This window comes from Vanellus vanellus (genome assembly GCF_965231255.1).
Source record: "Vanellus vanellus genome assembly, chromosome: 1".
Classification (NCBI taxonomy): Eukaryota; Metazoa; Chordata; class Aves; order Charadriiformes; family Charadriidae; genus Vanellus; species Vanellus vanellus.
In genome coordinates, this window is record NC_138905.1 from 155,093,343 (window position 1) to 155,119,938 (window position 26,596).

The following is a 26,596-nucleotide window of genomic DNA, read 5'->3' on the forward strand; positions in this document are numbered from 1 at the left end:
AATTTTTTAATAGAAAAAACCCCCAACACCTAGTTTCAATCAGCTATGTTCAAGAATTATACTAATTTTTAAAAAGCTTCTTAACAACAGTAGAACAAGTAGGCACTCAGATGCCTACCGTAAATCTACTTTGCTAAGTAACGGGGCAAATAATAAGCTAAAACATAGACTCCTGGTCATCCACACAACTTCCATGTCAGTTTCACTCCCTGGCCCTAGTTTAGACTGCTGCAGCTAGTTCCCTCCCAGACAAGCTGACTAGATAGGTGGCTAGACCCAAGCTGCATAGATGTGACCTACTCAGCGACACTGCCTCATACTGACAGCCTCAGCTACTTGAACCAACCCTTGGACTGCTTTTGACCGATAACTACTGAGATAGCCTCAGTGGCAGCCTGAGGTCTGATATTCCTCTCTTCATAGTCTTCTCTAAGAATATTGCAGCAGCCTTTCAGTGAAAGAGGAGCTGAGCATTCTGTAATTACCATTACTGATGTGTTTAAAATGTGACTGCTATTGGGAGTTCTGCAATACATAAAAGCTAAATTTAATTCTGCTTGGAACAAAAAAAATGAAATGCATACCAACTTTATAACAACCCTTTCTGAAATAACATTTGTGATGCAACTTATATTAGGGTTCATACCAAATAATTCCTCCCCAGAGCAGAGAAAAGACAATGTAGAATACCAGTGATCCCCAGATCATGAAGTGATTTATCCATGTCCAATAGTGTGTATCTAGTGCAAGCTGAAAAAAAAACCCAGATGAGATTATATAGTGTTATTACTATCTAGCAGCAACAGAATACTCAGCAGGAGACAAAATAAAATGACTCCCTTTGAAAAAATTGAAGGATTCTACACAGAATTAGCTAAAAAATGTTGTTCAATTCTGAGCATAGTTAACAAGGCACAGACAGCAAAACTTGTATTTAAACTAATTTAAACTAGTATGACAATGTATGGTCATAGAGAGAAACCAATATAAGTAAGCAGCGATCAGAAAACAAGCTCTAAGAAAGCTTCAATGGATAAAATACAGCATGCCTTACCTTCAATGTAACTGTGAATACAAGCACAGTAAACACCAGTGTTCCAAAGGTCCAGTTTCCAAACATCTATAAAAAATGGTCCAAAGCAGTTATAGGTAATATTGTACACTATTTGGTCAATTATCAAGAATAAACCTGTAGCTATGTAGCTACAGCTACAAAGCTATGTATTGCTTTGTATCCGGAACTGACACTCAAGCAACAACGCTGAATTCATACGTGATCTATCCAGTGCAAATCGTTTTGGTTTCTCACCCTTGTGTGTACGAGCCTCAGACTTCATACAGACAGGAAAAAAACACAATCAATGCACTCAACCTGAAGTTCACAGGGATGTTTCTTAGTAAAACTGAAGTGTAGCAGTTAACAAATCACTGAGATTTACAAACGAACTGCAACAATTTCATCAATCTTCTTGAACATCATCTTTTTTCTGTCTCCTTCCTCTGCTGTCCTTGGTCTTCCACGATTTCTTGGAGGTTCAACAGCATGTTATACAGATGAGTAACAGTACAAGAAAGAATGTGATAACCATCAAAGCCATGTAACTACATAAATGTTCTACATACATTTAAAGATAAAATGCTTTTGAATTGTGGTTGATTTTCTCCCCACTTGCATCACGAAATAAAAACACTTCAGCTTTTCAAGTGGGCAGAAATGATCATTAATGCTGATGGAGGGAAGAACTGGTGGTGAACATGGTCACAGAGGATTGCATGGACTGCAGCAGCTATGAGACGACAAAGTTCAGGATCCAGAGAAACGTTGGGAAAGCAAGCAACAGAGTTAGGACACTGTATTTTAGAAGAGACTTTGTTTTATTCAGAGCATTTCACCCACAAAAGAGAAGGGCGCCCAAGAGAGCCGTATGATTTTGAAAGAGAAAAATGGTGAGATGTCATGAACCCTGTTCTGCAGGAAGACAGGAAGTTTCAGCAGAAGACCCAGTTGGCCAAGCAGGACGTTTCTCAATGAATAAGAAGGCAAAATGGGAGCATACAAGAGATGACAATATGGGCAGGCAGCAAATGGTTAGCATAAAAGCATTACCTGGGTACAGAGGAAGAAAATCACACAGGCTGAAGGTCAGCTCAAACTAAGATTAGTTGAGGGGCGTTGAGGGTAATGAAAAGGATGTTTACAGGCATTCTAATTTCAAAGGGAAAATGTAAGTCCACTGAAGGCAACCTAGTGGAAGGTGTTAAAGAAAATGCTGAAGTATTCAATATTCTGGATATTAAGTCTTCAAGAACAAAGCCTGCTCCTTGCATTAACAGCAAAGCTCAGGCAGGAAAGGAGCAGTCAACAGTGTGGGAGCAACAGGTTAAGGAGCTGTTAAGGAGGGAGAGCAGTGGATGCAATCTATTTTGAATTTAGCAAGGCATTTGACACGCTTGATTCAGACAGTATTCTCATTCGGAAGATAAGGAAGCCCAGGCTGGGTAAACGGAATACTACTTGAGTTGAAAACTGGCTAAACCATTGGACTCAAAAGTTTAGTGATCAATGACTTGATGTTTGGTTGGCTGGTAGTAATCAGGGAACTACACCAGGGACTGACACTGGGGCTGATATTATTGAGTATCTCTGGCATCGTCTGGAGGGTGACACAGACAGTATCATAAGCAAATTGCCAGGTAGTACAAAAATAGAGAATGGCTGACATAACGAATGGCAGAGTCTCAGTCCAGAGGGACCTCTATTGATCTGAGAAGTGGGACTATAGATCTCTGAGGAAGTTCAATAAATAAAAGTGCAAAGTCATACACCTATGGAGGTATAATATATTGGAACTGACCGGCTGAGCAATGGCCCTGCTGAAAAGGAAGTTGCAGTGGGGTTACAGTGGACTCCAGGTTGAACACAAGCCTACACTGCGCGCTCTCTATAAACAAGGGAAACTGCAAACTGAGCTGTATTGGAAGGAACGTGGCCACTGAATCAAGAAAGGTTATCACTCCCCTCTGCTCAGACATAGTGAGGTTGAACCTGTAACACCGAGTCCAGTTTTGGACCCCTCAGTTCAGGAGGGATGTGAAAAAAAATTGGAAAGGATCAAGTGGCAGGGAACCAAGATGGTTAGCAGTCTGTAGCTCTCCTGTGAAGAGAGGCCGAAGGACTTATTTAGTCCAGTGGAGGGGATGTTTAGGAACAACCAAGTAGTTGCCCACAAATATTTGAAGAACAATTAAAAGATGAAGAACTGCAACAGACCTCTCTTCAGCAACAAGAAAATTTCTGTTTAGGTACTATAAGAAATTTTTTCACCATGAAGACAGAAAAACATTGGAACAGGTTGACCACAAAGGTTACCAAATGTCCATCCTCAGGGATATTCTAGACAAAGTCTTGAGCAACTGCACAAAGCAAGGAGTTGAACTGGATCACCTCCAGGGTCCCCTTCCATCTACATTATTCTATATGAGCTTACACAATATTAGATGACAGGGGATCCGCATGTGCAAATGATCACACAAATATGCTACCATGGAAAAAAATCTGAATGGACACCACAGCCAGCCACAAGCCAGTTATCTGTAGTAAACTAGGCTGAGATAATCTGATCAAGTGGGAACAGCAAACCATTTTAGAAAAATAAACAAATGACTGGCTGAAAGATTCATTATTCTGAGTAACCATTTCATTATTTTTTTAATTATTATTGTTTTAAAATTACTCAATGAGTGACCAAGTGTACAGATACAAGATGAAGTGCAGAAAAGCCTCAGCATTTTGATCTGACTGTTACTTTGGTATCTAATATGATAATTGAATAGGGTCATGCCCCTGCTGCAATATTTTGTGTGCCCTAAAAAAACATTAAAAAATCAGTACAGTTAAAACTGTACAGGAATCTGGTTTAGGAACTTCAAATTATGGAAATGTTTATCAACTTTCTCCTTGCAGTTACATTTTTACAGTATTCTCATGTCATATCTGGCATCTCTTGGAGAGCCCAGTGTCAGTCTAAGTTTCTGCATACTGAACAGATGTGTCTGTATTTCCAATAAAAGCTGCTAGATTAAATAAAAAAAAGTTTAAACAGCCTCCCCCATCTCTGTTTGTCAGGCTAGATAGAAAGCATCAGGCTGTAACTAAACCCTTCACCTACCCAGCTTTTTGGCTCAGAAAACGAGGTCATAGCACAGGGACACCAGACTCCATAAGGCTGTTAATTTGGCACAGAGAAAGGTAAGCAGAACAACATGGGATGGTGTGACTTACAAAACCTCGCAATGCATTTTCAGCATTGACTATCTCAAGATACTACTCATGTCTTCAGGGTGTGAATCATTCTTTTGTAAGTCTGTTTGTTAACATCTAGTTTATTAAATATTTTTCTATGCTCTGCTCCCAGCCTATCCAAGACTTCCGCCCTCCTCCTGCAACTGTATTTCTTTTATCTTCCATGTTCCTATGTAATCCACTCCACATCAAATGTTAAAATAAAAAATCACACAGGAAATACATTTTATTGTATGGGTAAACTAAGATGACACTTACAATCTGCAATCACTTCTACTGTGCCTTCTTTTCTTCTTACCTTCCTTCTGTAGTTGGTCTCTGACTACATGTTTTTACAACACCAACCATGTCATATCCAAAGTGGAACACCATACGCAAAGTAATACCACAAATTAATAACAATTAAAAAGAGATAAATCTTTGGCATCTTAGTTTTGTTTACCAGGAAATAGTTGAGGCAGGCATTATGAAGTAAGTCTCAGTGATTAAAAGTACACTTTTCCATTATTCTAAGAATATCACTCTACAGCATGCAAACAGTTTCAAACAAACTTCTAAACACTGAAAGACATCTTGGGGCGATTATGTTTGGAAGCAACTTTAACGGTAAGTAAATTTTAGTCTGACACAGGGATCAATCTAAGTGAAAGACATTGACTTTCTTCAATTTTTACTAGTTTCGCAAAAAATGGCAATTAAATAATTTCTGGACGGAAAGAAGAATTCAAAATTTTTGCTTCAGTGCCCATTTTAACAATTTGGAACCTAACCTGAATCATTGTATATCATTGATGGTATTAGTGCTACTTTCAGCCCTTTTATCCCCTTTCCTGGTTTCTACCTTTTCCCTGTTCCATAATAGCATATTCTTGTGGTAAACCCTTCAAATCTTCAAATCTTTCATTGACTTTTTTTCCAGACATGAGCATAATTTAAATACTTGGAAATAACCATCAACACCAACTAGCATTCATGTATGTACGAACTCATATGTACCTCTGACTATTCCGGAACACTAACATTTTCAAGCCTCTAAGTCTAAAATTGCAACTCAAAATCTGGAAGTTTTACATAGGCAGGCAAGCATGCATGCTGTATGATGATGAATTTTCTAACCCACTCTGACACTCAAGAGTCAGAATGTCTCATCAAGCAATACAATTTATCATAAAATACTAACATGGTATGTAGTTGTAGACACACACATTCAAAATTTGGAAATTAGGCACTAGTCTGGCTTTAGAGCTTTACCAAGTAGAATTTGTTTTAATGTCTGCAACAGAAGTAGACTAAAATTTCAAAAAGGAACGCAATCAGAATATTGGCATTACAAACAGCTTACAAAAGGTGTACAGGTATGAGAAGTCTAACTTTCAGGACTATAAATATAAGCTGATGAATAGTTCTGAACATCTAACAGAGAACATAATGGTACCAGAAAAAGAAGTGGTGGGGTGTACAGTTATGTTTAATGGAAATTCATTATGTCCTTAGAAAAGCTCTTTCTAACAAGTGTTTTCTCACACACTAGAAGTTCATTTTCCTGATAGATGTCATAAAGATGGTATTTAATGGTATTTGAATATCGCACTTCTAGCAAACGTGCACGTCGCATATAGACAATAAAATTGTGCCCAGTTTATTTTGTCTCACTAGGAGGGTCTTTTCTAAAGCGCTTTATAGCATAAACTGTAATAACTCTTCTATAACAGAGGGAGTCAGCAACAAAATGTAGGTTACAGAAAAGCATAGGACAAAATAACAAGACGCGAGGAAGCAAAAAGCCTGCTTGTTTTTTAAAGTTCATGGCTCTTTACCACACCTCATATTCCTTAATATACCTTCTATTCTAAGTAAGTTCTTTGTATTTGAAGTACTTGTAAAGCAGCAATAAAGAACATTTCTATCTATAGGTCTAAGTGACATTTTGAAATAATTATAGCAAATATTTAACTGCTCTTTAACAGTTTAATTAAAGAACAGTGAAAGATGAAATGGATATCATGACAAATCCACAATAGTCTTACCATGTGAGTGCTGGTTGTCATTAGCTGAGGATAGGAAGAGAAGCAAGTAGCAAAAAGAAAAAAAGCACACAAATAAAATAGACCAAAATATCAATGGGTAAAATAAATAAAATGCAAAAGTTCTTAAAATTTGCATTCATGTGACTGCAAAGCAAGTAGAGATAGATTATTTTAAGCTGCCATATGTAAAAAATAATTAAAATACTAAAAAGCTTGTTATATTTGAGCTCTTTTATGATCATTCATATCTACTATACCAACATTCTTCTGATATGTTAATCAGATATTCATCAGATGCATGTTAGGCATGAAACAGAAGAGTTACTATGTAAATTCTGAAGCAATACTTTCCTCTAAATTCCGTCTAGTCCTATGCCTCTCTTTACTGCTACACATAATTCCTATTCCATAGCTCAGACTTTGCCAAACAGATAACCCATCTATCTCACCATAACCCATAAAACAGTTATCAACTGTGCTGGAAATCTTGAAGAAAACAATTAAAACTATGTTCATATTACACTTGACATTAAAATAACAACCTTTGATTGACTGACCAAATCCAACACTAACCTGTCCATTGCTGGTCACAATTGTGTTGTCAAACAAGAAATAGGCACCAAAGAAAAATACCACAGCATCAAATACTCCTAGGAATGTCCAATAAATAAATGCACGCCAGCGCAGCAAAGCATTCTTGGCAACATCTCTGTGTAAAACAAGATATATGCATTCATTATCATTACCTGGACAAATGATGATTGCATGCAAAACCACTGTATTTCCACACAGCAACTGTCTATCACTTCACATCCAAATCCTTCCTGAACATCTCCTCTTTATTTTTTTAAATTTAACTTGTACTAAATCCTTTTAATTGCTGCCTGTAATTATGCCTATTTCAACCATATGGTAAATTTTCCTGTGCTGCACGCATTTACTTTTCAATCTTTTTACAGAAGGTACTTTTCCAGTATTTTGCTTTGCACATGATGATCCACTGTAGATTTTGAAAGGAAACACTAGAGGTCTCTGGAGACTTTGCTTTATTTCCTATTGGGTACTTTTATACAGAATATTGCAACAAAATAAGATATTAATTTTATATGGAACGTGCAAAACAAGGATTTTGCAGTTGAGTTGAAACTCTAGGTTAAATTCAATTTCTTGAATGTCTTCCCACAAAAAACACAGGGATTGGTCAACAACAGAACTTTTTCTTACAGAAATTACAGAAAAATTTAAATATTACATAATTAGTTCTTGCACACAGAATTAGTATATATCAACTTGGCATATATCATAAACCACATCAGAGTAAATCAGAACACAGTTAAATTAAATCTCTGTATTACAGAAACACCACCAACCAATATTTTTACCGTATGCACTTTAAAACCTGTCTGATGAACATATGAAGTCTTTTCTCCCCACAGATTACACATATACAGTGCAAAACCGTATGCGGCTAACAGTAGCCTCATCTAGCCTAGAACAACTGCACTTTTGCCCCAGGCACCTTAGCAATAGACGGTTAGGTATCAAAACCCAAATGTTTCTGACCAACTCATCTGCTAGCTTTCAAAAACCAAAAAAGGTCTTCTGGTCTTCTGAATGACCATTTCTAAATTGAAAACGTTTAAAATATAGATGAGAAAAATAAAAATGGGGGCTGGGGGTGGGTTTCAACAGTAATACCTTGCATTCCTCTTCAATTTCATACATAAAAACGTACCACTGCATTGATTAACCTTTGAGCATCTAATATTACCTCTCTCAAATCTCAAATTCTCTACTGTCACCACTCTCTGAAATGTACTGGTTTTGCAGCTACAAGAATCAAAACTGGGCACTGTTCCTAATTTAGATGGCCACATGCAGTTAATCTGCAACAACTGTATTTCAAATGGCTAAGAATCTAAATCGGTAACAATTCCAATGCCCAGCAGTGAGTCAACAATATGCAGAGGACAATGTTGGACACCACACAGAATACATCCTGTGATACAACACTCCACTCTTCTTTCAGAATAAAACGTGTACACAGAAGAAACGGTATGTTTTCTCTTTTAAAATTCTTCAGTTCCTCATGGCTGGAGGAAATAGAGTACTAAAATAAATCATATTTTGATTTGCAGAACAGTTATTTCTATTTTGCTCTCACTCACTAATGAATGGTGGCAAATGAATGGTAGGGATTGCAGTATGTAAATATACACGTGTATCTATCATAGTTTACAGACTGTGCACGTAGTCTTCAACCCTTCTGTTGCAGTGTATCTGATGTTGTACTGTAACCTTGTAGTACAGAAATCCTGAGGACTTTGATTATAACAGAGGTAGATCTCACAATTGAACAGTCAAACTTTGGGGTGCAATGTATTAATTTTACCTGTATAGGGAAGGCTCTCTCTTGAGTGTGTCTGCACTGACATGTTGTTCCATTAGACCGTACAAGAGGATAGGAAGGGAAGTGAAGCTGATATTGTACAGTGTTAGATATGCAGTATCGTATAAAGTCTGTAGATGGAAAAGAATTACATCAGCTAGTTTCAATTTTAAAACATGATCCACTGCATGACACTTGATTTAAACTGAATGAGTCAACTTCTTCAGGAAAAAACAAAACTATATCCCTTCGGAATGGAGGCAAATATTCCCAAACAGCTGCTAACTGATGTAAGACACAACTTGTACTCCATTCATCTGGAGGACAAAAGCTCAGCTAAAAGAGCAATTTAGTAGTCTAGTCCACATATTGGCCCCTCATATCGTTTCAACGGTAAGACCAACTACAAATTACCCAAACTGAACAACAGCAGATTCCTCTAGAGGTAGAAATTCCTCTGGCGCATCCACACACACCCTGCCCCCCCTTTTATCTCTTCCATGTCTATATAACATGAAGACATGCAGGGAGGAAGGGGGAGTGCTATGGAGGTTCTTCACCTGTGGATGACTGCAATGTGCTGTACAAAGAAACACCCCAACATGCCTTTGATTCTTCTCCCCGCTAAATTATTTTTCCATGTATATATCATCACTGTGACTAGCCCTCAAACTTACCACATCACCCCATAAAAAGAGTTGTTTATTTCCCAAAACCTATTTGGTGCTCATTTATGCCATAAAAATTGCTGTCAATCCCCCCTTTTGATTCAGAATTATATTTAGCACTTTAAAGAACAGGAATTTAAAGTAAATTTTCATCAACACATGCTTTCATATCTAAATCCTAATAATGCTTGAGTAAAAACCTATTAAGTTTTTAGCGGTCATTTGAAATTAAAACCAATAAAAAAAAAAATCGTTCTGTCATTTTTACTCCTCCTGGAGCTTTCTTTTGAGACATTCCACAAATTCAAACCAACAATACTATTTTCTCCCAATTTAATCCTCCATTTATCCAATTTAATCCTGAAAACTTAATCCTCTCTTTGTCTAAGTCCAGTCATTCATTCCTTTGTTTTTTGCTCCCTCATTCAGAAGAAAGAAGAGGTACATTTTTCTGCACAAATTAGATGAGAGCAAGGGGGAAAAATAAATAAACAAAAATTTATAAAGGAGAAAGACGGATCCTTTCCTGAATGATGGCACTTTTCTGGTGAGCAGCAGTTCACTTTTCCTCTACCTTTCAGTGTTTATTTTTTCTTTTCACCTAATTGAATGCTGCTATTTGTCTGAATTTTGCAATTCATACCTGTACATGCCAGAGAAGACTAGTTTTACTTCCATTTTCATTCTAAATTCTAAAAATCAACAACTAGTTCAATTACTTACCTTTCAGGATTGCCTCTGTCCATGTTTAATAAGCTTAGACCTAACAGCTCTACATTTCCCACAGAATTTTCACTTTGCATTGCCATTTCCAGATTTTGGTTTCCTGTGTTCTTTGACTTTGAAAATAACATTGCTTTCATGATAATTCCTAAAATTAATTTCTGTAACTTCACTGCAATTGCCACTGAAAACCTTATGAACGAAAAGTGATTCTCTTCTTTTTACGTTCTGTAAACTAACCTAGAAATTTTCTCAGCTGAACAGTCATAGTGTTAAAGGATCCATTTTTTTAAAAAAAATGCCAAAGAGAATACATGTCAGTGAGGGAAAAAGAACAACTAACCTGTTGTGAAAACCCACAGAAGAACTGATACAAAAACTGAGGAAAAATGAAGCAGACATTCTGAAACACAAAGTGACACAGTCGTCAAGTGAAATATAAGCACTAATTTATATGCTGTACAATGCTATAACTATGTATACCATAGTTTTGTAACACTAGCAATAGTAAACACTGCAGGAACAGTATGAAGAGCTGCATACATTAAACATCAACATTCTCATCTTACAGTAGTACTGTTAAGAAAAATACTTAAAATATTTTGAAGGCAAACTTGTAAGACTACAGTTTCAAAATTCAAGGCAAACGAATTTTGTCATCCAGAAGCACAGTTCAGTTAAGGCAAGGCAAATAAGGCATAATCCACAATAGAACACTAACTGTGATAAGCAAGTATGGACACACTGGTTAGCATGATTCCCAGCAAAGTAATTTTAAGATGTTTCTAGCCGTGACCTCAAACTTCATCCTCCTCTAACTACACATATAATTAAACACTAAGACCTTGAATTATCTTTCTATAATCTTTCACTGCTTACTGAAAGAATTTTGACTGTATCCCAACATCCAGACATAACAAAACTGTCTAAACAGGGGGATGAACATTATAAACTTTCTCCACCTATACTAGGCCAATGAATTTCGAAACTAATATAAATGAAATTATGCTAAATTCTCAAATACTATTTCCATCCTCATTTTAAAAGCCACTGTAGAGAGAGCCCAGAAGGTACTGAAAACAAGTAGAACAGTCTGTTGGAATTTGGGGGAGGGGAGGGAGAAGGCAAGGCAAATTTTGCTTTTAAACATACCATAGATTACAAAATATATAAAAGCTATTTCACTTCATGGTCTGCATAAAAATAATAATGCCATTTCAGCTTTGTATCTGGCACTTGACAACATCTATTTATGGAATTATTGCTTTTTTGTACCATTGACCGCGCAAATTGTATATAGTTAGATATTAACATATAAGTTTTTGAGATTTATGTAATTAGAATAAGCATTCTCCTACCTTATAAAAGAAGTATTGCACAAGTTCAGATATCCTAACATAATAAAAATGCCCATGAACAAGCAACATTTTTTTCAAATGTTTAAATTTAGGTATTGCATAGTCACTGTTTCTCGCTGCTTGACGACCTTCTTTACCAATGATTCCTTCGAAAAAAAAGAAGTGATGAAGCTGTTTAATAACTGAAGAACTATTTCAAAGATACAATTATTTGTAAAATGATATACTAATGCTATGATGTTGATCTAATAAGCGATCACCACTGTATCTCAAAATTCCTGGGGCAAATTCACTAAAAGTTGTCTATAAAATGCATAACTTGATTCTTTGAGGCTGCCTATTTTTAAGAAGTAAATATTTTTTGTCATTTCATTTGAATTAATACTCTAAAAAGCACACTTACCTATTCCAACATGTGCTTCTAGAATCATACTGACATCGTTTGCTCCATCGCCAATTGCTAATGTGATAGGATGCTCCTTTGATAATTTAATCAATTTTACAATCTGGAAAAAAAAAAATGTTAAAAAAAAAAGTGTTAAAACCTCTTCTCCGTAATGGTTTGCTTTTTTGCATGAGTGTACAATTAATTAAAAATTACCAACACAGCTATATAAGAAATTCTGTGAAGGGACACAAGAACAATATCACCCAATGCAACTACTATGCATAAAAATCACAGTAATTTCTTCATATTAAAAGTATTTGCTCCAAATATAAAATAAAGTTTTTCAAATCCTTCCAACTATTTTGACAGACATGGACAAGAGGAAGGAAGAGCAGAAAGGAAGATGTTGAGATTGCTTAATGCTGTGTAAGTGCAATAATAAATTAAAAGGGTTCCAGAGACAGAGCGTACAATTTCAAAGAAATCATGAAACTAAAGACTGAAACTAAAGACTGCTTCCTTAATTCTGCTGAACTTTTTTCTTACTATTTAAGAAAAGGTGATAGGAGTCTGCATACATCTAAACACTGCTGACAAATAAACTACCCAAAAATTTGACTTCAAATCTTTCAGTTATAAATGATCGCTTCTATAAATTTGGTACTGAGTCAGCTGCAACTAAAAACTTCTACAAACTTCCAGACAGTTTAAGAAGTGCTGGCTAAATACATTTGTTAAAATGAATAAGGGCTACACACACTGTACCTCAGCACTGAGAAAAAGACGTGACAGTTTGAAAGGAAAAGCGCATATTCCAACGTTTGTTTCCTTTAAAAGTTTTTCAGCTATATTGAGATGCGTCAGTAATGGAAGGATATGTTTTTACTTGATACAAACTGGTATACAACAGTCAAGAAGTACTTAAAAGTGATAATGCACACATTCTTCTGTCTGGATTCTTCTTTCTTGCCTTCCCGCTTATGTTAAAAATAGAGAAGAAATACCACTCTACAGTAATAAATAATGCAGGTTCTTGTAGTATCAACAGATAGTAGACTATTCAAAGCTTGTTATGTTAAAAAGGAAGCAATTAGTTCAGTTCATTAAATATGTTCATTTATCAGCATGTACCAACCATAAAATTTGCACAATATGTACATAAATCAAATTCAGGTGCACAGCTGGGTGCTATTTTAGCATACTATTATCTAAATTGCTTGCCAGTAGAAATTTTCTCCCTCCCTTTTTCTTTTTAAATTTTTCCATTATAGAAGATACAAAAGTGAATGTCAGAATTTTAAGCTACCATAGAAAGTCATACAGAATATTAAATGTCAATATTTACATATGTGCACAGCTAAGAAACAAATATGAAATGAAATACAAACCTGTGCTTTTTGTAGAGGTGCCATTCGACAGCATAACACTGCACTGCAGTTCCTGCAAATTTCAAGAAAGAGTTCTCTGTAGTTACCAGAGCTCCCATCTTGTCTTGGTTTCATTATTAATGATAAAGCTGCTCCATCAATAATTAAACCATAATCTTGCATATCAGTTGAAAGTCTGTTCAGGAATAAAATATAAACTAAGAGTCACTGTAAAATTCTCAGACATATTTTAAATTTTGCAATAGCTCTTTTCTGAAAATTAATTAATGAAAAAATAATGACTATGGAATACTGCAAAATTAATAGCTTCTAAAGGAAATTCCTTGTTTAGGACTGCTATTTATGACATTTCAAAATTCTAGATTATGTTGAAAATATTCAGTGCTTCGCCAGTTCAAAGACAGAAATCTGATACCTCAGTGATTTCACCAGCGAGTATGAGTGTATAATTAATGACCTTTCAGTTTGGTTTGAAAGGGCTCCAAGAACTGCAGTGAGGTAAATCGAGTTGCAGGAATAAAGCTAATTTTGTGGAACATTCCATAATATAGAGAAAAAAAGTTAAAGGGAAAGGCCTTTGGTACTCTTGAAACCTACTTTGATGAGGAAAATAATTTTATTTTTCCAAGTGTCTACATTTAAAGAGGTAAACCATGCTTTGAAGGAAATGCCTAAAATAGATTTGTTGGCCTGGAGAGATAAGGCCGCTGTCTAAATTTACAGTATATATACTTTGTGTTTAGTGTGGTGGCTAAGTCTGATGGAAGTATACCTGTAATTATAATATTAAAATATAATAATTATATATGTTATCTATAATACTACCATATATTATTACATATCTAAATCTATTACTGGTATACCTGCAATAATCTGGGTATTGCTAGAAGTGCAACTGTGGTCACATGAAGCAGTTTACCACAATAACATATGCTGAACAATGGGGGAAGACGGTCTGCACAACAAGAGCAGTCTTCTGTGGCATCCAAACTAGTTATTTCAGAGCATCCTTGCATTTGCCTGCATTACACAACAGCCTCAGGCTCCAGCTCAGCAGTGAGTGTTGTATAAACATACACTGAGGTTTATTTGTGCTCTAATTTCAGTGCTCCAAGGTTATACTACTGTGCATGGGTTTTCAACAAACATGGTTTCAACCACACCCAATCTTTGGGAGAAAAACACCATATTTATTGATATTAATGTATTTTAAGCATCTCCATCTTCACTACTAGAACACCAGCTGTTTTTTTATAAATAATAAGTACTGTAAACTGTATTTAGTAATGGTTCAGATATTTTCAACACTTTGTTACCATTGGCACAAAGGGCAACGCCATTAGTATACAACAATATCAATCAAAAATTTATTATTACGACATTCATGTTTGACGTATTATAGTGAAAGATGTTCAGCCTGAATTTGAACATCCAGACAGAATCCTGCTATTACTGTCTAAACATATTCTCCAACTCTGGAGTCAAAGACAAAAAGTTCTGGTGAGTCTTAACGTCTAGAAAATAGGCATTGCACACACAAAAAGTGAAACAAACATGTTTAAACATACCTTGTAAGGCCTGTGAGACTTAAGCTAAATGTGGTACAGATGACATAGAGAAATATGATTTATTTAACTGAATCTACAAACATTCTCAATTAGACCAATGGGGTTTAAAGTGTAAGAAGAGCGAAGAAAAATGCTCTGGCCCAGAGTTTCAAGCTGTAAGGCTAAGAGAAACTCTCTGCTAAAATAATACCACAAATGCTTGTTAAATTGTTGTTCCTTTCCTACAAACTTATTAAAAATGCTTATAAAATGTACTTGCTAGCTGGTTCCATATTAAAAAGAAAAACAATTCAAATATGCACCACTACATCCAGAAGACCAGTAACTTCTTTTCTTAACATTTTAAGATGATGGAAATGTTTTAAAGTACAATTCTTAGGTTTTTACAGTGGAAAAAAAAAGAGCAAGTAATGCGTACCAGCTACAAAGATTCAAATAAGTAGCTGAATTTACTACCTGTATGAGGCATAATTTACATTATACCTGTGTTTTGCCTTTTAATGCCATTTTCTATCTTATTCCATGTTATTTTTCACTTCTGTATACATGATACCTATCGATCTACTGATATTCAAAATACACAGGAGTCAATGATTTCTTTATAATTTAGGGCACTTTAAGTATTTTTATGCACACCGAAAGATTTGGTACTATGCTGTAGCCTGTCACCTGTCTGTAAATGCAGCATAATCTTCCCTAGAAAGAGAGCCATATATTGTTGCCCTCTGTGGCCTTGGTCTTATCAAGAAAGTTATATCACATACTAACTCTGATTACAGGAATATAACATATCTGCTTCCTTTTTAAAAGTTAGAAACATTATTTTGCTTTACAATCATTTTTTTCAAAGAATAAGTATTTTTGCAGTGGAAAAATATATAATTACAATGTTGTTTAGTTAAAGCAGTACCAGAAATTAGAAAGATCCACAAATGTGAGAATTTAAACTTATGTGAAATGAACTTATACTTAACTGCCATACAATAGTTCATACTTTAACAACAGAAACTGAAACATAGTATGTTGCTGCTCTTAAGGTCATAGATGAATCATTTAACTTTTATGAAATGCACAGAAGCCCATTCCTGGCTTGAAAATTCAACTTTTTCCTTACCCTGAGAAAGTATCCCTGGTTAAACTGCCACTGTGTCTTAGGACAGTTTTGCTTAGGTCAAAAAGCACATCGTGTAAACTCTGTTCCTCAATTTTCTTTGTGGTTAGCTCAAGTATTTGTGTATTTCTCCGGAAGAGTTTGCAAGCATAGCAAGTAGCTGCAGCAGTCTCCATTTTGTCTCCCGTCAGAACCCAGACTTTAATTCCAGCTTTCTGGAGCGCTTCAATAGTGTCAGCAGCTTTTTCTTGTAGTCTGTGGAAGTCAATTGACAACATACATCGACAGATTGCTTGGAAATTAGAAATTCAGGCATCCTTATTGAAAGGTTTCCATAACCAAATAAAAAATGTCAATAAGAGTTATCAGATCTAAGAGTTTTCCTCAAGGTGTGAATCTAAAAATGTTTAGGGGAGTAGTACATTATAAACCATTAGTTTTGACACTTTTAAAGTGCTCAAAGTTTCACCTTGCATTTATATAGCCTAAAAGACAAGATGCTTCATTCCCCAGAGAAGTACTTCAATTAAAACATTTTCAGTTCATTCAGCTAATGACATCAAAGAGTCAAGTACTGCTGAGTTATTAAAGTTACCTCCCAGTTTTAACAGTTTTTGAATTTTTTTGATACCTAAAGATTCTGCCTTCATTTCCTCAAAACCCATTTTGTAGTTCTTTCCTCTGAAACTTTTTTCCTACAATTTGTTCAATAAGGTACTACATGAACCGCATGTAAATGGCTTGAATATACTGATTTTTGTACACTTAACTATTGTTACTAGCTTACTAAATTTTAAAGTTACCATCTGTAACTTTAGTAGGCTAAGGGTACGGAAATGATTCAAATAAAGGGTTTTTCAAATAAATCTCTAATCCAGAAAAAGAGTTACAAGCGGAGTCTTCAACTACTTTGGTAACATCACTAAACATAAGAAACCAAGAAATGTACTAACCGATCTTCAACAGCTGTAGCACCAAGTAAAATAAAATCTCTTTCTATCTTCTCATACACTTCTGCTAATTTCTTTTCCCGGTCCTGGAGGGCCAACTTTGCACTCTGAAGCAGCTTTTGTGCATTGCTATATTCTTCTGCAGTGAGCTTCTTATATGCAACACACAATGTTCGCAGTCCCTCCTAAAGAACATAATCAAAAGAAACAAAATGCCTCTTAGAAGGCTCTTCCTAGGCTTCTTGCTAGTGTGTATGCTGGAATATTTGAAAAGTTGGAATGATTTTACTATTAACATGAAGAGTCCCACTACTCACTTTTATAGCGATGTGAGTATATTATAGAATAGTACAGTACAGACTAGACTAGAACATGGGTCGTCTTGATTCTGTGCTGCCCTGGAAGCAGCTACAACCTCTGGGACAAACCTCAGTAATCCAGAAGAGCAACAGCTCAGGCACCGAACTGCATGTATAAGATTACCAGGGAAAGGAGAGTCAAAGGAAAGGTTTCCTTCTCTATGTGTATAATTAGGCAGCCTGAGTCAGAATAAATAACAATAATATAAATAGTAGCTCTGCAGAGTCTGATTTTGATGCTGTGTTGCAGCAGAGACAGGGACAAAACATCAGAGAATATTGAAAGTGAAAATCCAACTGTGCCATTTCAGTCAAGCGTGGGTGTTTCAGATTGGATCAGACTTCTGGACTGTGCGATGAATAAGAGAGGGAGTATATAGACTGTGTAAGGTGGGAAAAAGCTGTTACAACACAGAAAGGAAGTTTTGCCACCTCAAATATATTGCCTCTCACAACACTATCTTCATAAAACTTTAATTCAGTAGGTCTTTGTACAGTTACTTATTACCTATCCAAGAAGGCAAAGTATTAAAAAATCTCCCTGACCCTTGCTATTGAGAAGGGCAGGCGCCAGGTGGCTGCCTGTATCTTCTTTCAGAAGCTTCTGTATGTGGGAGCCAGACCTATTTCCAATTATCCAGGATGAAGAAATAGCTGTTGGTCTGGACTTCCCTCTTGATAGACACTGGATGGATATGATATGTAAATACTTATTTAGGTTTCATTAGCCTCCTTCAATTGTAATTATCAGATAGCTGTTTCATACAGTAAAGCTTAGCAAAGCACTTTGGCAAATAGTTTTGAAGTTTCCCTTCAAAGCAAAAGGCAGTTACACTGCTTCTCTCAGACCTGTAATAATACTTTGTTTTCAGTTTGAGTACTGGATGCCAGCAAATTTTATCCTATTTATAAGACTGGCAGTCATATTCCTTTGCAATGGGTTCTGCATATTTTTTGACGCAGCAAAATTCAGTATTTTACAACTCCAAATACTAACCTTTAGGTAAAATCAAGTTCTGAATTTCTTTTAAAGGTGCTCAGGCAGTTCATAGCTCATTTTTAGCAAGCAAAAATGTTATGCATAAGGATGATCATTGCACTGTTTCCCCATAAGAAGCGCATTCATTGCTACACTGTGCTCTAATGGATTTTCTTTTAAGAGCTTGTAAAGCAATCAAAGGCAGCAAATCACAATTGCTAATGCTAGGGACTGAAAGCAGAGATGAGATTTTCAGTGAAGTTTCTTATTTTTCTTTCATTCAGTAATTAATTCAAACCACCACAGTGCCATATAAAAAGCTAATTGATAACCTCTGGTTTAACATACACCTGTGCATACCTAATGCACTCATATCTCACCACATCTGCCATTTGGAAGATGAGATGGAAGACAGATTCAAATAAGGGAGTAACACAGACTGCTACCCATACAGCCTGTGTGCACTTTGGCATAGAATAACCTCAGTGCCCAGGAAGACAAATCTGTTAACAGATCAAGCAGGAGGTCAGAACAATTATTTTTTTTGCCAATTATACCCATGAACAGATCAATAAAAGGAATCTTACCACTGCATTGCGTTCAACTCTGGATCGTATTTGTTCAATTTTGCCTTCTTTAACTCTAGGAAATATGGAAGAATCTGCTCCCTTACAAAACAGAAATATATCACCTAAAAGAGACAGCACATGGAATTCAAAATGGCCAAATGTATCTTTAAAAAAAAAAAAAAAAACCAAACAAAAAACAGTCTTCAAAAAGATTTCTTCCAACTTTTTTAAAACATTTGCACTCACGCAGGTACCCAGTCCCCTTTATAAAAAAGGCAGGCACAGAAACTGTGATTAATGCTTAATTCTTTGATATCTGCCATAAATTCAAGTGAAACAAAACCCCCCAAGAAGCAATAGAATGTGACAGCCCTACCTGTTGAAGATTTAACAATTACACTCATTCGCCGTCTCACAGAATCAAAACTCAAAACCTCTAATAATTCAAACCTGAAACAAACAGAATATTTTTTAAACAACTCTGCTTTTCCAGATACCTAAACTGGTTATTATGACTTCAAGCATATCAAATAAAACATGGCTTCTAACATGGAAAATTATGTTGAGTATTATGGAATATGGAACTAATACAGAAAGAAACAGAAGGTTACAAAAAATAAATAGGCCCTCAGCTCCTAATTACTTGAAACAGAATTTGTCTGCATGACGTTCCTAGGTAGCTTTGGATGTACAATCAATATAATTTACTTAAGCAGAAGACTAGAAACCTTGCAGTAGAGAACTATACTGCTTATAAAGTAAGTAAATTCCTACCTATAATACCCAGAGATAGCCTTAGAAATTGAAATGTGTAGGTGTTTACACAGAAGTCTTTATTTAATATTTTTATAATTTAGACTATTCCTGTCACAAAAGCGCCCAGCTAGTTTTGTGATTCTTGCTCAAGTATTGACTGACAAGTTATTCAAGTCAAAAAAACATTTCTTTTTTCTGGTTTTACATTTTCCATTGTTTGTATTATTTGATTTTATCCCATGTTCCTTTCTTTTCTAGAAGGAAAAATGAACATAAGCTCCTGTCGTACCGTTTCTGTATAATTCATCACTTTATATACTTTTATCATTTACTCTGTTACTTATTTCATCTAAGGCAGACCCCCTTTTTCCAGCACAGACATAAGCATCCCAATCATTAATCCCAATCTCTTCAGGATTCATCTTTGTTAATGTTTTGCTTATAAAATAGATCTGCTTATTTATTTAGATTGTTCAGTTCTAAGTGTAAACTTGTGCAAGGCCACGGTGTTTATTTCATTAAAAGTTACAACAGATGTTAACAAGGAGCAGGATCAGGCCTACGTCTACAAATTGTGATGCATTTTGGGAGAAAATTCCTAATAATTATAGTGCCTTCATAAATCACCAAATTATACTGACTCCGGTTCTTATGAGTCGAGACACAAAAGTCTGAAGTAACCTTTGAGAAAAATCCTCCATATTCCCCTTAAACGGGTAAAAATAACAGCAGGGTTGCTATACGCATGCCTGAGAATCCTTGCGTAGTTAGCAAAGTACACATCCAGATACACAACAGACTTAACCAGGAGGCATCTACAGAAGTGCAAGGTAACATTTTCAAAAGTATGTACATCCCATTGAACAACTGTACCACTTAAAAGTTATTGGATGTTTTCCTTATATTATGGTCTTCAAAATTTACTCTACGTGTCAAAGGAAAACAACATAAAATACAGTACCTGTTTTAAATTTTCTTTGAACCAGCTATAGAAATTTATTCTACACCTGTTACCCCTCCTATAAATTATACAGATTATTTGTGAACAATGAGTGTGGTACGTACTATCTTCTAGTAAGAAAAAATTATTTACCATATAACAAAGGAAAACTACCCATAGTTCCTAAAACTATTAGGACCTATTAGATTAAGTGACGAACCACTACATCACACTTTAGCTGTTATATTAATATTTGTATTGCATATACTATCAAACTAGGAGACTAAGCAAAAATATAGAACTACAGGGTCTATTTAAAATTATAAATAGATTTTTTTTTTTACTAAAATGTACAATTTCTGAATTTTATGAATTAAAAATTAATGTATAAGGACAGAATGATTTATTAAACACATCTATAAAAATTCCTCATTAGTCCATTTTGTTGTATTTTTAACTACTCACTTCTCTATGTTATTTTCCCGATTTAAGATCTCCATAAAATTGTCCTTCAGCCTTAGATAGGTGTAACCAAGTCTGCAAAAAGAAACACACATCAAGAGAATGAATACAACAAATACATAATTATCCAGTTTAAGCATGTCGTGAGGATTTAAGACCAAGCTTATCTTCTGAAAAAAAAAAAACAAAACAACCCCAAACCAAAACCAACAAACTTTTTATTTGATTTATGAGTATGAATAATCATGAATGTATGTTAAGAAAATCATCACCTCTAGATGACTCAGTGTTTGTGATTAGGATTACTGTGCTCAAAACAATTTTAAACTTCAATGATTAGGCTTCTCCAGATTAAAAAATTATAATACCTAATTACACACATACCTCTGTATTCCCTCAACTAAAGCAACTTCATCAGGTGATGATGATATATATATACAAGATCTTCTTGAGAGCTGGCTTTTCTTCAATCCATCTACGCTGTCATCATCTTTTACCTGAACTGTGTGGCAAAGACAGAGAGCTCGGAAAAATAGTTCCTCTCTCTCCTAAAAAATAAAAGAAATGGTTGTCACTATGTGTTATCAATTTCAAGTGTTCCTTTGAAAACTTTTTTTTTTTTGAAAGTTAGCAGTGTCACTGATTACAACTTTATTATCAGGTAAAGATAGTGTCACAGGGGAGCCTTTTTTAGGGGGAGCCAAGTCTTTCCCAGTGGTAACCACACAGCTGCCAGTATCGTGCAAGTCAAAGCACTGATGCCCAAAAAAGATTGTGCATCTTTTGCCTCCTCTGAGTTTCTTGATGTGGCTAAAGGATTTTTTCTTTACTTTTGTTTAAACCTTAATGACCTGTATTAAATACTAGCCAAGGAAAAATTTTAGGAGTCCTGAATCCAGGCAGAGAGACACAGCACCTGGAGCGCAAGTGTTTACAGATTTCAATTTCTTATGCAGTTTGAACACCTCTCAGACGTTTTATATTAATAAAAAAAAAAAAAAAAATTGGGGGGACTTTGGCAACTGAAGCCAACAACTTCTATGAAGTTTCAGATGGTTTGGTAGTAAGAGCTTATCCATTTCTTTTTTCTGGTTTAGGAATCACACCAGAAAGAGATTTCTATTTCATGGATAACTGGCTGTGTTCTAACTGTATCTTCCCATCTGAATCTTGTTCTTCTGTACTGTTCAATACAAACTGTCTGTGTCATTGTAACTCCAAAATAAAAACACAATGCACCTTGGGACCATCTTCTGAGGGCCATAGGTGAGAGCCATAAAGCTGTTGAATTACACCAGTATATTTTAAGAGGCCTTGTTTTGCTATAGTGGAGGGGATGGCCAAAGAATGACTTGTGACTGTACTGACATATTTTAAAAAATATTGTCTTTTGGCTATGATTATCCTCCCCATTTACACACTGTTCATCAGTTGATATTTGGGGTTTCCTTAACCTTCAACTAACTTATTTGCTTTAGGTAACAGAAGTGCCACAGCATATACATGCTATTTCAGATGTCACTACATTAAGTCATGTTTAAAAGTAAATTAACTTGATCAAAAACCATTCTCTGGCCATTCCTTCACTCACTGATGACTAAAGTGTTTGCCTTGAGCACTCATTTTCCCCGTTGAGGAGTTACCTGCCTTGCTTTCCCTACTCTGGCTAATGTTAAATGGAAACCAGTTATTATGTTTCTTTAGCTATTAACGAAAGAAAGTTCTGTTTGGGGTTTTTTATTTAATTCAGTTTTACATCTGCAGTAAGTTGGGAAATTTCCTATTAAGCATCTAAATCTTGCTCTGAACTAGGAAAGGAAAATGTTTATGTTGTGATGCGTTTCCTGCAGATACCTACTTTGATTAGTTAAATTGAAGGATGTTATATTTCTAATTTTCCCTTCATTAGCATAGTTCCATTTTCACGTTTTGTTGTAAAAAACAAGAACCTAGAAAAAGTCATCATACCTTTCCACTTCCTCCTGGAGAAGAATCGATCATATCAATTCCTGTACAATTGTGGAGAATTTGGCCATTGCAGATAACATGCGGTACATAAACGTGCCCTTCAATGCAACATTCTACAAATTCCATGTTGTTCTCAGTTAACGTTCCTGTTTTGTCTGTGAAGACATACTCAATCTGCAAATGAGCACAAAATAAAAACAGCAGGAATATGAATAGATATTTTCCAAGGTTTCTTAACATAAATGAGATTATTACTGAGTTACACCTTCCTTTAAAGATCCTTATGCAGCCTCTTTCAGAGAAGGAACAACAATTCCTTTTGGGAATCACCTTCCACGGAAATGTGCGTACTGAAAGATTTTAGCATACAAAAGTATCAGCAAAGCTATCTTTTGCCTCATAACACGTATAAATAATGTGTTTAACTTACTTTCACTCTTCTCTCAAGCTCTTTTCTGTTTTTTAACGTCTTTCCTGCTGCAAGACAGATATTCATGGAAACAAAATGCACGCAAATTCCATTTCCCGGGTATCATTACTTAGCATATGTGTCTGGATTTGTATCCGTTACTGTCAGGAGGGTCCTTAGGGTAATATCAGAATTCCCCATTACAATTATGTTAGTGTAAATGAGGACACTGGTCACATACAGTTATACACACGTGCACTATTATTGCCCTGGAAACATTCCTTTTGTCTCAATACTGAATTTTTCATTAATTGTATCGTTTACAATGAGGCCCAGCATATAACACCATAAAGAATAAAACCAAAACCTGAACTATAAACCAGAACAGCTAGATCGGCACAAGCTCTATTTTGTTTATTGGGTATAGGTAATGTATACAGACTGCATGTATATATTTGATAAACTGGGACCATTACACAAGGTTAGGAATTAAACGCTGGGAGTAAGCCAATTATTTACTATTCATCAGATTGTTTAACAAACTTCAACATTTACCAAAGGCATCGTACAAAATAAAAAATGATTTTTTGTTCTCAGTTGTAAAAGAACTTATTAAATATTTGAACTTTCCTCCTAGACTGACTTTTCCAACATTCATTAATCTGAAAAGGCAATTTTCCAAATTTTCCAGTGGTTTGTTATCTGTGGGCACAATACCCATATTTAACTTTTTTCAAAGTGGACAGGATCTCTATGGATTTCTTTCATCTCAATTCCTATATTCAGTTTCATAATACATTTATAAAAGATATAAAAAGCTATCAAGCAAAGGACTTTCATTCATTCAATGTGTTGCTTTGGGATCAGCACCTGTTATGGTAAAAAAGAAATAGTGTCTATATCACTGTGACACTATTTGCTACGAGTACAAATAATGATTCACAATCAAAGCCTTAGAAATACAATGTATAATATCTTTCCAAAATGTGGATGCAAAATTTAGTTCATTTGATTGGTACTGATAATGCCAAGTACAGATGAGGGTCCCATTCTTGGGACAATGCTTAAATTAAGTAGTAGTAAGTTATTTTTCATAATAGAACCACAGAATGGTTGAGGTTGGCAGCGACCTCTGAAGGTCATCTCATCCAATGCCCCAGCTCAAGCAGGGACACCTAGAGCCACTTGCCCAGAATAACGTCCAGACCACTTTTGACTATCTCCAAGGTGGGAGACTCCACAACCTCCCTAGGCAACTCGGTGACCGTCACACTAAAACAGTGTTTCCTGATGTTCAGACTCTTCTGTTTCAGGTTGCGCCCCATCATCCAGATCATTAATGATCAAGACTGGACTCAGTATTAACCCCTGGGGCATAGCACTAATTACTAGCCTCCCGCTAGACTTTGCGCAGCTGACCATCACTCTCTGGGCCTGGCCATTCAGCCAGTTTTCAATCCAGCTCACCGTCTGCTCATCCTGTCCATAATTCACCTGCTTCTCTATGAGGATTTTATGGGAGACAGCGCTGACTTCCACAATAATAAAATACTCAGTACCTCCCTTTATCCAAACAGATATGTGTCCCTAAAAGTTTAATTACTAGTCTGGCTGTACAAAAATAAAGAAATACACCATCTTACTGATTTTACTTGAAAACCTATGAAAACATTTTTAATTTATGGAGATCCTAAATATTTTCTCAAAAATGTACATGTGTATCTGTGTCAAGGTGATGACTTTCTTAAGATAGAACAATAAAGACAGAATTTCTTTTGGAAAAGGAGAGGGACAGTCAATCATTTTGTTGGGTAAAACTTGCGTATGGAGATTTGGTGTCAGTCTAGCCAGACAAAAATTTTTTTTTTTCCTGACTTTTTTTTCTGACTTTTACCCTAAGGAAGTTAGATGCTTATATAACCTCCCTCTATAGTTGATAGCGAGAAATCATTACCTTCTTAAAGTTTTTATCTTTTACTAGTAAGTAAAACTAATTGCCTTCCACTGACTGGCTAAGAAATTAGAATTTTTGATTCTGAGAATCAGAAGATCTCAAATTTTATTTTTAAAATTAATCAGCACTAAAGAAAATGCACACTAAGCTGCAACAAAAATTTGAAGTGATCATTTTAAAATAAAAAATTATGGTAGAAATAGCTGAAAAATTTATTGTTTGATGAAATTTACCTGTCCCAACTCTTCATTGAGGTCAGAAGTATTCACCAGTGGTCCTTCACCTGTATCCTCATCAAACATTTCCTCATCCCATGTAAGGAAATAAGAACCAAGAAATTTCTGCATTTCCACAGTGACATACATGGATACAGGAATAATGTAGTTGAAAAGAACCATGAATGCAAGGAAGTCTGTAAAAGCTTGAAGAAACTGCCAAAGAAAAAGATGAAAATACTTATTTTTTTCATGTACCATCAAAATCCAAAAGGTGACTACATACATTTGCAAATTATATTTTTTTTTTCTAATAACTTTCAAACAGTAAGCAACATCTTTCACAGCCCACAGTTTGGCACAGGATGTATAACTTCATGATTCATAACATCACAACTAATTTGGCAAACTTCATGGGTGTGTGTAGTGTAACTAACTGTGGATTTGGAAGTCTGAAAGAGTTCACTTACAATCCTCTAAAAAAATTTTAACTTTGTATTTTTCTCTACAGACATACAAGTGTAGAGTACAGTTACACATCATTGTTACAAAGTTCTAGAGCAAGTAACAAAAGTGACTATATATGAATGGTAAGCATCTGTATGAGAACAAGGAAAACAATAAAATGTATATTCACAAATTACCAGAATACCATAAAACTACAGGCAACATTTCATCAATAAATAAAGGGTTTCCCTTCCTTTTCTCAATACAAGTAGAATAACCTGGCTCAATTTTCTCACTGGTGGACACTAGCTGGAGGTATAGTCAACCTGCTGAGCAGGGTGAGATAGTGTTTCCAGTGGTAAGAGAAATATAGAATATGCCTGGCTAGCGTGTGCTCATCATGCATTCAGGGCAAAGAAGGAAATTTTCTCTTAGTCTGATAGGAAGGTCTTAGGGAAATAACTTTAAGATTTCTGTAGTGCTGGGTTGAGTTAATTACTTTGGGTCATCTGGGTATCTGTTCTGGACTATGTCCTTGCTCCCATAAGAACACTGGACACTGGCAACTCTGTTGTCGGTCTCTAGTGCTCATGGCAGAGTTACAGGGCCATATGAAAATAAGCTTCTGAAGGTTTTTTTTACAGAGATTCCTATAGCAGATTCTT

General features: G+C 35.5%; 1 protein-coding gene across 2 annotated transcripts in view; it reads right to left on the reverse strand.

Annotated features, from left to right (window-relative positions):
• ATP11A (ATPase phospholipid transporting 11A) overlaps positions 1 to 26,596 on the reverse strand; it is a gene marked incomplete at both ends in the record, with an annotated part of 129,490 nt that overhangs the window by 8,941 nt on the left and 93,953 nt on the right. For both annotated transcript variants that reach the window (XM_082498482.1, XM_082498483.1), the window contains 16 exons: positions 647 to 750; positions 1,055 to 1,120; positions 6,904 to 7,039; positions 8,723 to 8,850; positions 10,454 to 10,513; positions 11,469 to 11,614; positions 11,872 to 11,974; positions 13,245 to 13,419; positions 15,927 to 16,178; positions 16,877 to 17,058; positions 18,799 to 18,902; positions 19,157 to 19,230; positions 20,942 to 21,013; positions 21,323 to 21,486; positions 22,907 to 23,080; positions 25,503 to 25,700. In XM_082498482.1, the coding sequence (XP_082354608.1) occupies positions 647 to 750; positions 1,055 to 1,120; positions 6,904 to 7,039; positions 8,723 to 8,850; positions 10,454 to 10,513; positions 11,469 to 11,614; positions 11,872 to 11,974; positions 13,245 to 13,419; positions 15,927 to 16,178; positions 16,877 to 17,058; positions 18,799 to 18,902; positions 19,157 to 19,230; positions 20,942 to 21,013; positions 21,323 to 21,486; positions 22,907 to 23,080; positions 25,503 to 25,700 (2,138 nt within the window). The remainder of the gene's footprint in view (positions 1 to 646; positions 751 to 1,054; positions 1,121 to 6,903; positions 7,040 to 8,722; positions 8,851 to 10,453; positions 10,514 to 11,468; positions 11,615 to 11,871; positions 11,975 to 13,244; positions 13,420 to 15,926; positions 16,179 to 16,876; positions 17,059 to 18,798; positions 18,903 to 19,156; positions 19,231 to 20,941; positions 21,014 to 21,322; positions 21,487 to 22,906; positions 23,081 to 25,502; positions 25,701 to 26,596) is intronic.